We start from the raw sequence: 15875 nt of genomic DNA, 5'->3' as shown, positions 1-15875 counted from the left end.
GTGTGTGTGTGTGTGTGTGTGTGTGTGTGTGTGTGTGTGTGTGTGTGTGTGTGTGTGTGAAGTCAGGATGGTGGTGACTGTTGGAAAGAGAGAGAATGGGTGGGAGGGTTTGAGGGAAATAGGAGTTTCAGATGAGAGAAGGAGGGTGAGGGGTGGGGTGGGGGGTGCAAGGGGAGACATGAGGGGGGTCTTAAAGAAAGAGCTGGGGTGGGGTGCACTTGTGTGTGGGAGGAGGTGAAGGAGGAGGAGGAAGAGGAGGAGGGGAGGGAGGATGTTGCTGGAGGGGAAGGGAGGAAGTGGTGGTGGGAGGGTGGTTGGCTCAGGAGGGGAAGGTGGAGTGGGTGGAAAGAGGGAGAAGGGATGGGGGCGGCATCTCAGGGGCGGAGCTGCAGACAGTATCCCCCGCCCTCGCGCTCGTCCGCGAGCCCCTCACAATTACCTGTTCCACCAGAACTGACGCGAGCGCGAGTTGGCGAGCACATGCCACGCTGGAACAAGAGCCAAAAAGAAGTGAAACTGCGGCTGTGCAGCACCAGGCTCGCGAGGACGATTTAGATCAATCCACCAAAAAAACACGCAAAACAAAAAAACTCAAACCAAACTGTGTGTGCGTTTTGAACAAACCTCTGGAAGAGCCCACTGAGGATCTGTGAAACTCGCAAGGATGCACTTGTTGTCGGCCGGCTACGCGTCTGCCCTCCTCCTCATCGCGCTTCTCAGCCAAGGTAAGCTATTGTCTCACCGAGCGGGCGGCTGTGGCGCTGGAAGCCGCAGGTACGAGGGGAAAGTCCCGTACCTGCAGCACGCAGGTGCCTCCAAAACTTCAGCCCGGGCTTATCGATCACATTCCCGGGGAGAGAAGGAAACAGGAATGTGGGTGTTTCGTAGTTATAAGTTAGTAGCCTGCAGTACAGTTTTATGTAGTAGCATGTGATTCACCAGGCTACTAACACGTCCCCTTTCTTTAAGAAAAGAAACTAAATGGGCTTCCTATGAGCCACAAACTTCGTGGCCTCCTCTCTCCATTGTGTTAAGTTTTGAACCACCTAAGTATGTAATCTGTTTAAAAAAAAATTAATTACTAAGTAGTTTCCTACAACTCCTCACCTCGAGGTAAAACTGTCCTCCGCATTCAGCTCATGTCTTTAAAAGTGACTTTTCTTCTCTATAAACTGCCCATTGTGAGGTGGTCATCCTCACCCAGTGTTAACATGTGCTCAAGCCATGATGTCATAACCACCACCGTGTCTCTTTTTTTATGTGCGTGTGTGTGTTCTGTTAACACGGGCTGCTGAGCAGAATGATGCTGGCTCACATCCTGTATGATTTATTTTAATTATGGGCTGTCTGTTAGGTGGAGGGAAGCACTTCTGACAGGCTCCTTCCAGTAATTACACTGGGATGTGGGCAGTTGTAATGGCTTGCACAAGTGATTAAGTTTTAGCAGAGAAATTTGGAACTTTCTGTGTGATTTCAGTGCAGCTGTTGTGCTTTCAGTGTTTTTTCTAAGCTGGATTTTTATGATTTCGCTATTCCCTCCCTCAAGGTGATGAAACCATGACAAAGGATGATTCTTTTTTTGAGAACGTGCTCTTGATGTTGGGCGTGGTATGTAGTGTGCTTGTAGATTTCCATACAGTCTCCTCTGTCACGCCAACAGGTAGCAGCGCCATGTGTTGGTGTCACTCAGCCAGGCCATAGGCAAATCCATAGGCTTTCAAGTGCTTCCTTGGGTAGGAAAGAGGCGGAGTGGCTCATATCACCCTGCTCCCCTTCACCTCGTCACACAACGGTGGCGCCTGTTGTTGTAAATTAACACCATACAGCACCTATCAGTCAAGCTCAGGTGGTTTGTTTGAGAGGAAACGAATGGGCTTTTTAAAGTGTTTTTACACGGCTGTGCCGCTGCAGTGCCGTGTGCTCAGAGCACTGGAGGAGAGTGCTCTGAGTGGGTAATGAGGGCAGACTTTACGGTTGTCCACGCTGCTGCGTATTTACACATGTGGCCTCAAGTGATGGTGAAAACATGCGTGTTTGCTTAGACCACAGTTGGCGTGAAGGAGAGAGGGCAAAAGGTGAAGCGAAACTTGTCCGGTTTTCTTTTGCCAATTTGCTCAGTGTGAGCAGAATCTGCCTGAAGGTGTTTATTGAGTTTTGGATTTGCAATAAAAACTGCATCAATACTTGTAATGAAAAAACAAGCCTGTGTTTTATTATATTTGCTTCGCTGAAGGCCGCGCCATGGCTGCTACCAGACACAACAGAAGGGGGGGAGAGAGTCCTGAATTAGTCCTGGAACAAATATTCCAGAAAGATGCATCTGTTTTTTGTTCACCGCCTTGTCTCCACCCTTCCCCCACCACCACCGCCGCCACCCTCCTCACCTCCCCTCCTGAACAGACAGACAGTGCTCCGTGCCACAGCTGGTATTACTTGTCAGGCAAGTGGGGCTCTCCCCTTTTTTTTTTTTTTTTTGCTAATGGACTAATCTGTTGAGGGATGGGTGAGGGGGTGAAGGGGTCACCCAATTTCACCGGAGATGGGTTCACTCTCCTTTCTTTCATCTCTAACTAGGTTGTGTCAGGACTTGTCTCTTGAACGTTTTGATGTTAATTCCTGAGGAAAGAAAAAAAGAAAGAAAGCAGCTTTAATTGTATGTTTGAGATACATGTAAGATTTTGTACAAGTGTTCATTTGGGCGCTTGTGCACGTCTCATCTTGTTTATAGGCGGCTTCCTCTCGATGTTTGAAGACTGCTTGTGGTAGTTTCTCCTTTGAAAAGAGATTTCTTTGTGACTTGGAAAGTATTGTATTCCTTCATGCAAAATTCAGATGCATTGAAGGGAAGGACGACAACTCAAGCGAATCATGGCTTTGAATAGAAATCCTGCATCTGCACTTCACTTGCTGTCAATTTGAGGCCTAATCTCTTCGAGTGGCTGAGCCATTTGTTGATCAAAATCTGGAAATGGCCACGTTTTTGCAAATGTAGAGAACATAATCCCATTCTGTAATCAAAGTAGAGCCAATGCATGGGAAAAGAAGACAATCTGCTAAATTTAAATGCCTAATTTGGACCATCATATAGGAGTAATCTGACTGGCAACATCTTAAGCCAATAAAGGGAGCAAACCTTCCATTCATCCATAATATATCTCACTTATTATAATAGGAATGCTTCAAATAGTCCCAAAAGAGATATCTATACGTTATTATCCTGCTGGATGCTTAACCCGTATTTGGTGTCTCATAATGTCTCTCAAAAGGACTCTCAGTCGTATGTGTGGAGCCAAAGTGTGAAGTGGAATCTTTTCTGGTATCACACAGTTAGTGCTCTTGTGTTTCGGATGAAAAAGACCATTTTATTGAGTATAAAGTGAAGCAGATGCTATTACTCACCCAAGAAGCACAAAGCAAGTGAGATATAAGAAAGAGACAGATGTTCACACAAGAGACTTGGGTTTCTGTGCGCTTGTTTGTGTGCATCATGTGCTCCTCGGGTCTCGATCAGAATAAGAAGTGGAAGTTTGAGCAGCAGGCAGAGCTGCTGCTGCTGCTGATGGAGAGGAGGGGAAAAAACAAAACAAAAGGGCTCCTCAAACAAGAGAGGGCCGTTTAGACAGGCGAGGTCATACTGTAAATTAGAGCCGCATTATGGTGGAGAGGCCAGTGTCACTTCCCAACGGGGGGTGCAGAATTCCTAACAGCGCCCCTGGCAGCAGGCCTTTATAGCGGGAATGTGAGGATCTCTCTGGAATAAGCAGTCACAACTTTTTAAACGACGTTTTAAATTCCAAAATAACTAAAAATAAAGATGGAAGTTTTGCGTGAAACTTAAAATAACCCAGGGTTACGATGAAATTAAAGCTGTTAGAGTCTTTGATGTGTCACGAAAGAGCAAAGAGCAGGGTTTCATTGCAAATCTTAAACTAGGAAAGCTCACATAAAAGGCGATCATTAACCTGCTCTACTTCTGTGAGAGGAAGAAAAAAAAAGGCTTTGGATGTTACAGTTTCTAAGAAACCAGGCCGGTGCATTAGCTTGTCCCCAGAGAAACGATGCTTATGACAAATGTGCATCCGTACCATATGGCGTGGTGCATTGAGCCTACCCACATACAGTACACCGAGAGCTTTAGTGCTCAGTGGTGCAAAAAAGAGCTTGGCTATTTGTATTTCTAATGTAGTGCAGTTCGATAGAAACAGTGTAATACTAATTTCTTTTTGGTCTTTGTCTGCTCTGCCCCCCTCACGCAGAGGGTTGCAGCGGTGCACACACACACACACACACACACACACACACACACACACAGAGGCGCACTCCAACCACACTCTGGTTTCTCTCGGCCCCCAGCAGGACACTGAACAGGTGGAGGAGTGCGGGGAGGAAGGGGGGTGGTCTTTTTATGATTCCTGTTTGTGTGTACAGTTGCCGCAAGAACAGCTTGTTCCCGTCTCTAAGCTTAATGATAACTTTTTCAAATTGCAGTCCTATTATTCACTTAAAGATTTCTGCAATACTTTTAATTCCTTCTAAAATGTGATTGCCAAAACAAACGTCACCTTCAGATTAGATGTAGCGCGACAGCGTCGAGAAATATGGGTGAGTGCGTGAACATGCTGAGCTTCCTACATGTCAGACAGAGCAATTCCCTCTCTGCTGGACTGGCCAAGCTGGGAGATGTATGAGTGGCTTTGCCTTGAGAAAATGAAAGGACTTGGGTGGCAGAAGTAATCACTCTCAGGCAATGACTCAATGAGGAAAAAGGTCTTTTGTTCGCCTGTGACAGTTTTACACAAGGGATTATCAGTAAAACAGCAGCAAGTGAATCTTAATTACACTTTGGTGATTGGCTTGCCCTACTTTCAGAGCCTGAGTGTGCGATATATTCCATTTTTATAATCTCAGCCAAAATTGCCTTTTCAGTTGTCCATTTCTTATTTCAATTAACTGCTCAGGTTCAGAAAATTGTTTAAATTTAGCACTTTATTGACTTTTTATACATTCCGCTTTACAACTCGCATGCTTACACTGAGTGAAATAAAGTGAGAGGAGTCTTTATGATACTTTACCAGACAGATTAATGTCTCATTTCCCCCCTTTTCTCTTGTTTGTCACTGTCGTTTAAATAATGGTTTATTTGTTATCTGAGAAGAGGCACCACAGTTCCATTGTTTCAGTTATAAAGGAAGACTTAACAACATGAGAGAGCGATAACTGTGCAATGCAGTGGTGCTTCTTCCTTATTTATGCAGGAAAGCCCCCATTGATGTGCACGAAGCCACTCGTGGTTTTGGTGAACAAGGAGTGGCACCCCAGATTGGTCCTTGGGTCGGGGACTAAAAGTGAGGTTGTTTCGGTCTTTAGTCATCGAAGCATCCCTCAGCTTTCACTGGATTCCTGTGGTCTCCCACTGACTGTATTGTGACGCTTGCTCTTTTTAAACAAATGAGTGTATGATAGCGACTTCTTGCTCCCGCTGCTGTCTTTGTCATTAATATGGAACAGCACACACCCCTCAGAGAGGGCACAGAGTTGCTGCTGTCGGTCCCAGCACTTCACATGTGCAACCTGACTGGGGGGAAGCGTCTCCCCTCCATTTGAAAAGCCTGTGGCCACACCCATCTTTAACAGGGCCTGGATCTTTGTTCAAATCCTCCATTAGCGTTATTGCTCTGTTTTAATGAATTCTTTGAGTGGCACCCCCTCTCCCATTAACTGTGATGTTAATGAGCTGACCTACCACAAAGGGACACATATATATGGGAAGCCACATGGTGGCTGCTTATGTGTCCTTTGTTTTTTTGTAGATTACATTTAATGGGCTACTTTTTCCTTATTCAAATTTATCCTGTAGGTAAAAGAAAGACAAAGCCACAGCACCACTGACAGCAGAGTCTCACCACATGGGTGCTACATGTCCCTCCTGCCCTTAAAAGGGGGTCAGTGATGGACCTCTGATATTTATGCCTGCACTCTCATAAAACCTCATTGCTTCTTTCTATATATACAAGAGACACTGAGCAAGATAGAAGGCTTCTGTTATATCAAACCTATATTTTTTCTTTGTCTGCGGTTCAAGGGAGCCAGACAGGTTGACACAGCTTTTGTGCTAAAGGTGAAACATTCATTCCAAGCCTCGGGCCACTAATAAAACGACACAGAGTTTTGTCTTCCCATTTATTTCTGAATCACCCTCTGTTGGCTCCAAAGCTCTTTTGCAATACTGAGAAGTTACTCTATTCATTCCGACGCTGTTTAGCAGTTTTCCAGTCATGAAACATTGCACTGCTCCCGGTTACGTTCCACCCTTGGGACTCAACAGGGAGGTTTTGTCTGCATTTGACCTCAGTATTCACATTCTCGCCATCTTAAAAGCTGTTTCTTTGTGTTGTGCTGATGTCCACCATCCTCCCTTCACAGACTGCAGCAGCAGTCTGCAGTGCCTGAAGCTATCTTTGATTACATGCTGCTATGGCTGAACTTGTAAGGAGACAGGAGTTCCCATTCAGGGACGACTTCCTTTCACAGAGGATAGCAACAGCATATCTGTGATTGGAATTAAAAGCCCATCATTCTGACAGTGTTTAATATCAAACAACAGGAAAATTAAACGACTGGCAGATCTTTCTGAGTCACCAATGAGTCATTACACTGATGACTACCATGGACCTTTTATAACAGTGTACCACATGCTTCTAAGATGTGTACCTTACTCTTTTATATGAAAGAATTTTCAGGTTGTTCTTAAAAATGGTCGGTATCTCTGTAAAGATCTTCTTTGGAGGATTTCGGCTCGCACTATTTCGTAGGGGTTAGCGGTGGCCGATACAGGCTCAAACTTATATCACGATATTTCAGGAAAAATACTTCTGATGAGATAGGGAAAAATGTTGTAAATGTTTAATAAGTGTAAGTAAATGAGGATCATTTTCCATCCTTCTTTTGCAGTGGGATCCTGATATTCAAACTGTGAATTTACTAAAACAAGGTGCCAGAAGCAGCAGCAATATAGCAACAACATCCAGTGACACAGCATGAGTCAAATGTAGCCTAGCTAGTGTTTCTCTGGAAATTTTTAGTAAAAGTATAAAATAACCTCTTAATACTCTTGTTTAACAATGACTAAAGTAATTTAACCTTGTAACTCATCAGGACCTGTACAATAGTGTCATATAATAATCTTAGGCTGACCTTTTTAACCAGCTGCTTTTCCACCGTGTCAATGCATCAGTTATTTCAATCCACTGATTGCTTTTCCTCTCACAGGAAGAGCAGTGGAGCAGACTGATGTAGTGTCACTGAAGCAGTACAATGAGTGCTCCGGTGACACTCGGTGGAGTTATTTGTTTAGTTTTGGGTCGCTCCCCTCCTTTATAGACTGGCTTGCCTTTGATAATGTGTTTTTGCCTGGAGTGGTGAAACAGGTTTGTTGTTTCCACGTTTAACCGGAACATTTTCGCACATTTGGAAAGCACTGTGCTCTGTTCGATGATGTTGCTCAACAGCAGCGGACACATCCCTCTCGCTCTCAGACATGCCCGGGCTTGTCTTCTTGTTCTGCACACTAAGAAACATAAACACATAGCTATAGCAATAAGATATTTTTATATCATATAAAAAAATATATACCAGTATTACCGCGGATATAGAACAACCATATTAGGAGATGTTACCATAAGCTACTGTAGGTACCACAGGCAGTACACATACCAAGGCTGCAATTGTTCTAGAGCTGAAGGGGGCAGCATAGGTCTACAAGGTGTACACTGTCCTTACATGCTGAAGAAGACAGAATATGGCCACAAGCACAGGAAAAACTAAACGCAGAAGTAGGTGACTAGGTGACCCCGTAAGAGATGGGTGATAGTAAAAGTAAAAACATACATGCTAACATGTTTTTCATACCCAACGAGTAAATACTTCCAATTTAGCAAAGCAGCAGCACAAGCAAATACCAGCATCCAGATTTGTTCATCCGAAAAAGTATCATTGTGTTATGTCATTCTGAGACAGCAGCTAATGTTAATGTTAATATGGTTATATTTCATAGTAATGTTAGTAGGCTACTCGGCAACCATCCTGGCACTGTTCTGGGACCTCCCCTCCTTTCCACCTGCATATGTGGAGTAGATAACAGATACAACACTGAATAAGTCAGAACCAGCTTGAACAGAGGATCTCGTATGAAATAGGGCTGAAAAGCAGTTTGCAGAGGTGTAGCAACACTGGACAGGCAACAGCAACTCAAACAGCACCTCTTAGAAGAGTTAACCAATTTGATTTTTGAATGGTATCAGCGTAACCACATCCTTACTGATATCGAGAACTGCAGCTAAGTTTGGCTTTGCGGTGCCTGAGAACTAACGTATGCTTAATGAGAAAAGTTCCAGTGCACAAAGATTCAGAAATCCTCTTAATGTTACTCTGATTTGTCAAATACACATCGAGGCTGCCAAGCTGAAACCTGAGGTAGTTTAACACTTGAAAAGTAATTAGACAAACTGAAGTAATTAGCTAAACATGGAAGATAAACATTTCAAACTGTTTACTGAAATTATAAGCTGAATTATAAAAAAATAAAATAAAATAAAGGGAAATCCTAAAACATAAATCAGTCCATGAAATGAGGAACTTGTGATTTCCCTTCTAAAGTTGAGACCTTCTTTCATTCTAGTATGTGTTCCAGTTGAGACTTGTATTTGGACCCCTGGGCATGCATCTCCTAATGTGCAGCTGCCTGGAAAAAGTTAGAAAAACTGTAATCCTCACACCAGATTACAGTATGTTACTCAAAACTGTTTTTTTTGTTAATGCATCTGCAATTGCAGCAATGTTTCCTGACATTCAGCTTCAATTTTTATTCATAGGAGTCAAGTGGTGGGTTTTTGTGTGGCAGCTACCCCTCAAGCGATGCTTTCGCTGATGCATGACTTGTTGATGTGTTAGATGCTTCGTGATAAAATGCTCTGCTTTGCTGTTAAGTATTTGGCTGTTCTGCTGCCAGACCTTACGAGGAAGGTGAAGAGATGCTTGTCTGGTAATTGGATGCAGTACTTAATTTTCTAATGGGACGACTTAAGAGGTCAAGTAGCCTTGTGTTGCTGGAGAGAATTTCAAAGCATTAAATATCCCACTGGTACAGTTTAAATACATATAATTGACTTGACTTATCCTCTAAATGCTAAATTCTCTGCATGTATCACTTTTAATTTTACTGTGGCTTTGCTGTAAAGTGGTGACAATGGAAAACAGCAGGGATATTTAATAGTAAACTCACTATTAGCTTGTTAACACTGGCCCTTGTCACATACAAATTTGCATTACTGCTATTGCTGGCTAGCCTATAGAATGAGGATGTTGCTAAATGAGCTTTGAAGTGTGTAATTTTGAATAATGAAGATGCCAGAAACCATTACCCTGCCATTCCTGCCCTCCATCATACAAGTAGAAGCTATAGAAGAGATAATACATCATTTCCTCTTTTAATGATGCCAAGATCTCATTTAAATGTTCAGGGTCAAACAGCAAAAAAATTTATAAAAGGAAATAAATAAAAAATTGAGAGCTGAAAATAAAAGCTAAGAATGTAGGTTTGGGATGTTTTGGTTGAAGCTGAATGGATTTTCGACTCCTTTTCATGAAAATCTCAGGTTTGATTGTCTTATTGTGAAGGGCTTGCCAGAGCATGCTGATTTATAAACAGAGCCACCACCTATGGATGCGCTAAACCAAGACAACATCACAGCCAGAGTTTGTTTTTACAGGCGTATTGGTTCAGACTACAATATTTCCCAGTGGCTTTCTAATAATTGGACAACTTTGTTACCTTTCTCCTTGGGGCAGCATTTGTATAGATATTATGGTTGAATGGCTATATTTCTTTTTGTGATGTCTCTTGTGTAATGCATTTTTTCGTCACAGGTCATTACGTCGCCTAATATGCATGTTCTTTATATTACCAACAACTGAAGACAGTAAAGGCCTTTTCTTTTTGTCAGCCTTTACGAAGCTTAGAAGTGCTTTAGCCCAAATACATCAACATACGTCGATGCTCATAGTAACAATACCAGCAGGTGTTTAGCACAAATAATAGTTCTTTATATACTTGTCAACACCCTTTGCTGTTGTTGGCGCATTACAGAAAGGAAAGGATTCACCAAAGAGACACTACATGCACAAAAGCATTGGGCTGCACTTAATCTTTTAATTGTTTTGTGTTTTTAGCCTCATAACCACAGGTGTATAAAATCAAGCACCTGGCCATGCAGTCTGCCTCTACAATCATTTATAAGATTGAGTCATTCGAAAGAGCTCACTGAATTCAACGATTGTACTGTAATAAGATGTCACCAACAAGTCAGTTTGTGAAATCTCTTCCCCCCCCCTAGATATTAAGTGGTATCACTGCTAAATGGAAGCATTTAGGAACCACAGCAACTCAGGCACAAAGTGGTGCTGAGCCACATGGCGCGTAAAAGGCGCCAGCGCTCTGCTGACTTCTTCTGGCATTAACATCAGAAACCGCGAGCTTCGTGGCATGGGTTTCCACGGCTGAGCAGCTTCTGCAGGTGTAGTGTGAAGGGAGCCCAGTATTTTTGTCCATATAGTGTAGTGTATGAGTAATTTCCCATTTCCTGCTCAGTCAAAAGTCAAAATATATTGGCTTTAGGACCGTATTAGATAGATCATTTGTATATTGGTCCATTGGAGAAGATTGTGCCATCAAAAGTTCAAGCCACCTAATAGCCTTACAGATACTTGTTCATTGGGACCAATGCAAGTACTGAGCGTTAGGAAGTAATCACTGCCTGCATGGGTATTCTTTATACATACAGTATATATATATAATTGGAGTAGAAGTTACTATATATTGAAGAGGACAAAAGACAGGTTATTATCTTTTTTACATTGTGCATATTTCATAAACCACTTAGCAGTTCTTTATGGAGGTACCCGTTGCTTCCACACCAGCTGTCATGCTACTCTGCTACATGTGCTGCAGTATTGTAAAGACTACATATTTCACAACACCTTTTCTGAATTGTCTTCCTGGATCATGTTATGCAAACAACAGTTTAGATTGGTGCATACTGGGCAGCAGACACGCTGATGCGTAAGAGGCCAGTAGGGTTAGGGCTAGTTAGAATATGTAACACAAAATGTATTTGACAAAGATATCGTGTATTTTTGACATTAGATGGTGAAAGTCAGCAGCCTTCTCTATATATCAGGACTGAATGGCGAAGCAACGTACAGACAAGCCCGGTGTTTTTGTTCAGTTTTAAATCATTTTTTGGACTTCAAGGGAAGCCTTCACCCCCGAAACCTTGTTTTTGTCTGGCCGTGAAGCAGAAGCAGCACATGGCTTTGGAGGTCTTACTGAACAGTGTGTTGACTCACTTTGCTTGAAGGGGGATAGTCTGTGCACAACATTCCCATGGAGACTTTTGTTCATGAGCTCTCCGGGCCACATTGCTCATATTTTGAACACCTTTCAGTAGCAGAAGAGGTGTTGGCACATTTTTGCTTATTGACAGGGTTTTTTTTTTGTGAAGCGGGATGTCTCGCTGCTGCCAGTACATCTCACTATCTGACAGATCTGCAGGGCTTTTTTATGCGCTTGTTTGGGATGTACCGCACAGGACAAGAAACAGAGTGAGGTTGGGTGGGAAGCACTGCAACCGTAGGGTGGATGGTTAAAAGCACTTAGCTTGATGTATAGCTTCTCCTCATGCCATGATGGAAGAAGAAAATGTAATAGCCACCGCTAATGAAATTATTATGCCTTAAAGGTCCTTTGTAACCAAGATGACTGTGACATATACTGAATTACATCAACTAAGAGCGGTTATCTCATCTCATAGAAACAAAAGGCACAAACAAAAGAATCAGATGTGGCTTGTTGTGACAGTTTTATCTTTTGTGTCTTTAGACAACAACAAAAAAGAAGTATAACACTAATGGTGACCTTGCGTTGACAAAAGATAAAATGCATTTTGAATGTAGGTGAATTTTTTGCATATAATGCTAATCTCCAGCTTTTCACAGTCCTCCATCAAAGTGAACGCTGGTCCAGGGGTATTAAACGTGAAACCACACAGACTTGATGTGCAAGCAGGTACATAATCCTTTGTATGTATTATCTGCATTCCATGTATTCCTCCCACTGCTCTCCGCCCTATTTAGCCAGCAGAGGCTTTACGACCCCCCTAGAGTCAAAACCTGAAGCAGGACACAAGTTGAAACCGTCATGCCCTCTTAATACCAGCCAGGCTGTTTGGCTCATTGGAATGGGGAACACTGCTTGCTCTGTTTCACAATGAAGGGTTAGAAGGTCAGTTCTGTCATTATGAGTGCACAACAGCATACACGACTCTTTGCCCAACTAATATAAAAGTATCAGCCTTACCGCGGCAATTACCAGAGATGAAAGCTACAAAAACCATCTGCCGAACAAATGGAAATACCTACCTGTTAATATTTTCTGTTGTTTACAGCGTAACAAGACATACATTATTGATACGGAAAGTAGGTGGCGTGAATTAAATTCATGCAATAATAAAAGCACTGCACATATTTCTATTCATCATGCATTTTGAGTTGGGAAAATATTAGGCCATGCCTCATGCAGCATCTAATGAGGCACTTTAAGATCGATAAGTGGATGCATTCTTGTTTACCCACGTAGAAAAGGTATGATTCCTGGCCTGATTTGTCTCCCCTCTTCTTTTTAAATTTTTTTTTCACTGCTCCCATGAGAGGCTGTGTGTGGTTTGTTGCCAGGATGCTTCAAGAGGGGTGTGTTGTGGCAGCAGGTTTGATTGGTATCCTCAGGCACCACCTGAAACTGTAATATGGTCATACAGATGGCATAATAGTAAACACAACTGCTCCCACAGGATCAATGGGCTACAAATGTTCAAAGGATTTCCTGCTCAGGGAGGTGTGGGGGCTGGGACTGGGTGGGGCTGCTTTTAGAGGAGAGGGAGCACTTGTGGGACAGGCAGTCAGGCAGGCGGGTACTTGAACAAAAGCTGATTGCAGTTGTGTAAATAGTGGAATCTGAAGCAGCCAGCTGGGGTAATAATTCAAAATAATAATAAAAAAGATCATAATTTACTGAATTAATTACTAGAATGAGGATGCTTTTAGTCTGATGACTCAGTGGATGTTTCCATCTTGACCCTCCAGTTGGGTTATGTCGGTTTGCATATGTAATTTGCTGAACATGAGTATTAGTGAGAGCTGCATTGGTGATTTCATCATTAATATGCGTCGCAATAAAAAGGCAAAAGAACCTCACATGCTCCCAGAACCCAAAACGCTGTTTTTGTTCGATGAGCCAACACTCCAAAGCAAAAGGATATTTATTCACATCGAAACAAAACAGAGGGAAGTTGTGAATTGACTTAGCTGACTGGCAGAAATTTAAAAACGATCTACTTTGATAATTCATATTTAATACCAGTGCTCCCTTTTCTTTCATATTATAGTAAAATGTTGCTTTTTTTTTTACATTTCATGGACAAAACAATTGTTATAATAACAAATCTAATTAAAAAGCATAATTTGATTGTGACAATGAGTAGTAGTTGTAGTCCTGATTTAAGCCTTGGCCAGGGCTAAGTGACTGTTAGAAAATGTCACATCACTACTAGATGTTTTGTGAATTTTCCTTTTTTTTTTTGATTAATAAGATTGAAGAAAATGTTAAAAACTGACATTTCCAGAGCTCGAGGTGACATCTTTAGATTGCGTGTTTCTCCACCAAAGATATTCGATTTACATGTACATAAAACTGAGAAAAGCAGCAAGTCCTTAACCTTCAATGCTGGAAGCAGATTTTAACTTGACTAATCACACAGACAGTGACTTGCCTATCAAAATTGCCAACTATTTACCGCTATTGCCAACTGGTATTCACTCAATTGGCCACCTGTCCCAGAACCAGCCAGGCTTCCTTTTTTCCCCCTCCGTTGCAGCATGCTGTTACTCCAGAGGACCTTTTTATGCTATTAATAAAACTGATTACAAATGATGTTCTGCCTCCAGTCCAGACAGCAGACACTTACCCTACAAGTCAGTCCTGCTCTAGTTGGCTCAGTTGCTTGAGGCGAGCGAAGCTGGCAGGTTTATGGCCAGTATGCAAAAAAAACCTGATACCTCCTGTCTGATGTGATACCTCTTGAAGAGACCTGGTGAAACGACGAGCACTTTGATGTCAAGAAGGTTGTTTTGAATGTGTCGGGAATATTTTAAAGCTCCCTCTTAACACCTCTCACTCGGAAGGGGTGAAAAATCGAGGACGTTTTAAGAACTTGAGGATTCATTCCTTGCGGTTAGATTTGCAGATATCATTTCAGACTTGTCAGTAAATTCAAAGCTCGCTCTACTCATTAATGTGAAGAGCTACTCACTGCTGCCTCCATCACTTCACCCCTTTAAAGCTTAAATCTGTTTTATTAGACTGTAAACATTTATTTAATTATCCGTGTGACTATATTTTGAAGCCTTAATTGGGCTGATTATACTTTCCTGTGAGCGCTAGAGGGGAAGAAGGGCTGTAATTTTAATTAAATGGGCTAAAAATAAAGTTTTCTAAAAGCAAGTCCTACCCTCGGAGAAACCGCGTCCGCTTATCCAGGCCTCATCTCAAACGCAGGCGAAATAGCATGTAACCGTAAGAACCATGTGATCAAATACCTGTTATCCCAGCTGCGATAGATTCGGGAGTTTAGCAGGAGTTGCTGAAAATCAGCAACTGCAGATGGTGTTTTCAGGACATATGTTGCCTCTCATGTTATTTCTACTACTTAGCCACAGCGTAAATGTGGGATTCTTTACCATACATGGGTTTCACTTGTAAAACTACCATGTGTTTCAGCATGGAAGGGACCAACAACTGGCAAGAAACAAGAGATTTTAAAAAAGTCTTTGGATTTGAAACGAAGCGCAACTTTAGGCCAATAAAATAGAAAGACTCTTATTAGTGTTTCAGCAAGTGCACGATTAGCCAACTTAAATTCAAAGCCTCTGTGATTAGGAGTAGAGTTGCTGCGTGTGGATGCAAGCTCATCATTAGGCATGAGCGAGCAGGACAAATTCAATAATGCTTGTAGGATCCTTCAGTTTAATGAAGTTTGAAGGCTCCTTGGCATATGAGAATGTTATCACATTTAAATGGCTCAGAAATAATTAAAAATGAATGACTAGTTTCTAATCACACGTCTGAACTGCCTGGATTGAGAGTTAACAGACTTCAGCCTTGCTGCGCGCTACACAAAAGCAACATTTGAAATAAACTCTTACATTTCTGCTGTGTTTTTAAATGAAAAACTGAATGTTGAACTTCACTGTAGGAACAGTTCATTTTCGAGTCTTAAATGTGTTTAAATGCAATTCTTTTCCGTTTTTTTAAAGGTTTTATGCTTCACTTTGACCCTACGCCTCTTCAAATGCCTTCGAGGTGTTGTGCGATCATTTCCACATGTCACAACCCTAATTAAAATAAGCTTTATCTGTATGGCAGACAGATTCAGGTCGGAAATGGCCAGTTTTCCATTTTAATGGGTAGAAATGATACGATAATCCCTTTTGTCCGGCAAACTTGCTTGCAGGCCATGTCTATTTTTAGGAAAATGACTTTGAAAGCAGAGAGAGGAGAGAGGTTGTGCGGTGGAGGACTTTAATATCCTCACGGTGATGGAGTTTTTAAACTTCTTGCCTGAGAAACACGGTCATCGTGACAGGGTCGAGACTTGCCGATCTATTAGGGCTTCTGATAGCGTCTCCTGCTGACGGGGAACATAAAAAATCCAGTCTGTTCATTCACAAAGCCAGACCCTTGGGTGAGCTAATGTAAGCTCTTCCGG

At 42.2% G+C, this 15875-nt stretch overlaps 1 protein-coding gene across 2 annotated transcripts in view; it reads left to right on the top strand.

Moving 5' to 3' along the window:
- The first annotated feature begins 415 nt into the window (after nt 1-415).
- alcamb (activated leukocyte cell adhesion molecule b) overlaps nt 416-15875 on the top strand; it is a 44012-nt gene continuing 28552 nt past the window's right edge. For both annotated transcript variants that reach the window (XM_005739292.1, XM_005739290.1), the window contains exon 1: nt 416-725. In XM_005739292.1, coding sequence (XP_005739349.1) covers nt 665-725 — 61 coding nt within the window. In that variant the 5' untranslated portion in view covers nt 416-664. The remainder of the gene's footprint in view (nt 726-15875) is intronic.

This window comes from Pundamilia nyererei, unplaced genomic scaffold, assembly GCF_000239375.1.
Source record: "Pundamilia nyererei isolate P.nyererei 1_Seehausen unplaced genomic scaffold, PunNye1.0 scaffold00091, whole genome shotgun sequence".
Classification (NCBI taxonomy): domain Eukaryota; kingdom Metazoa; phylum Chordata; class Actinopteri; order Cichliformes; family Cichlidae; genus Pundamilia; species Pundamilia nyererei.
This window is presented reverse-complemented; position numbering and strand designations above follow the sequence as displayed.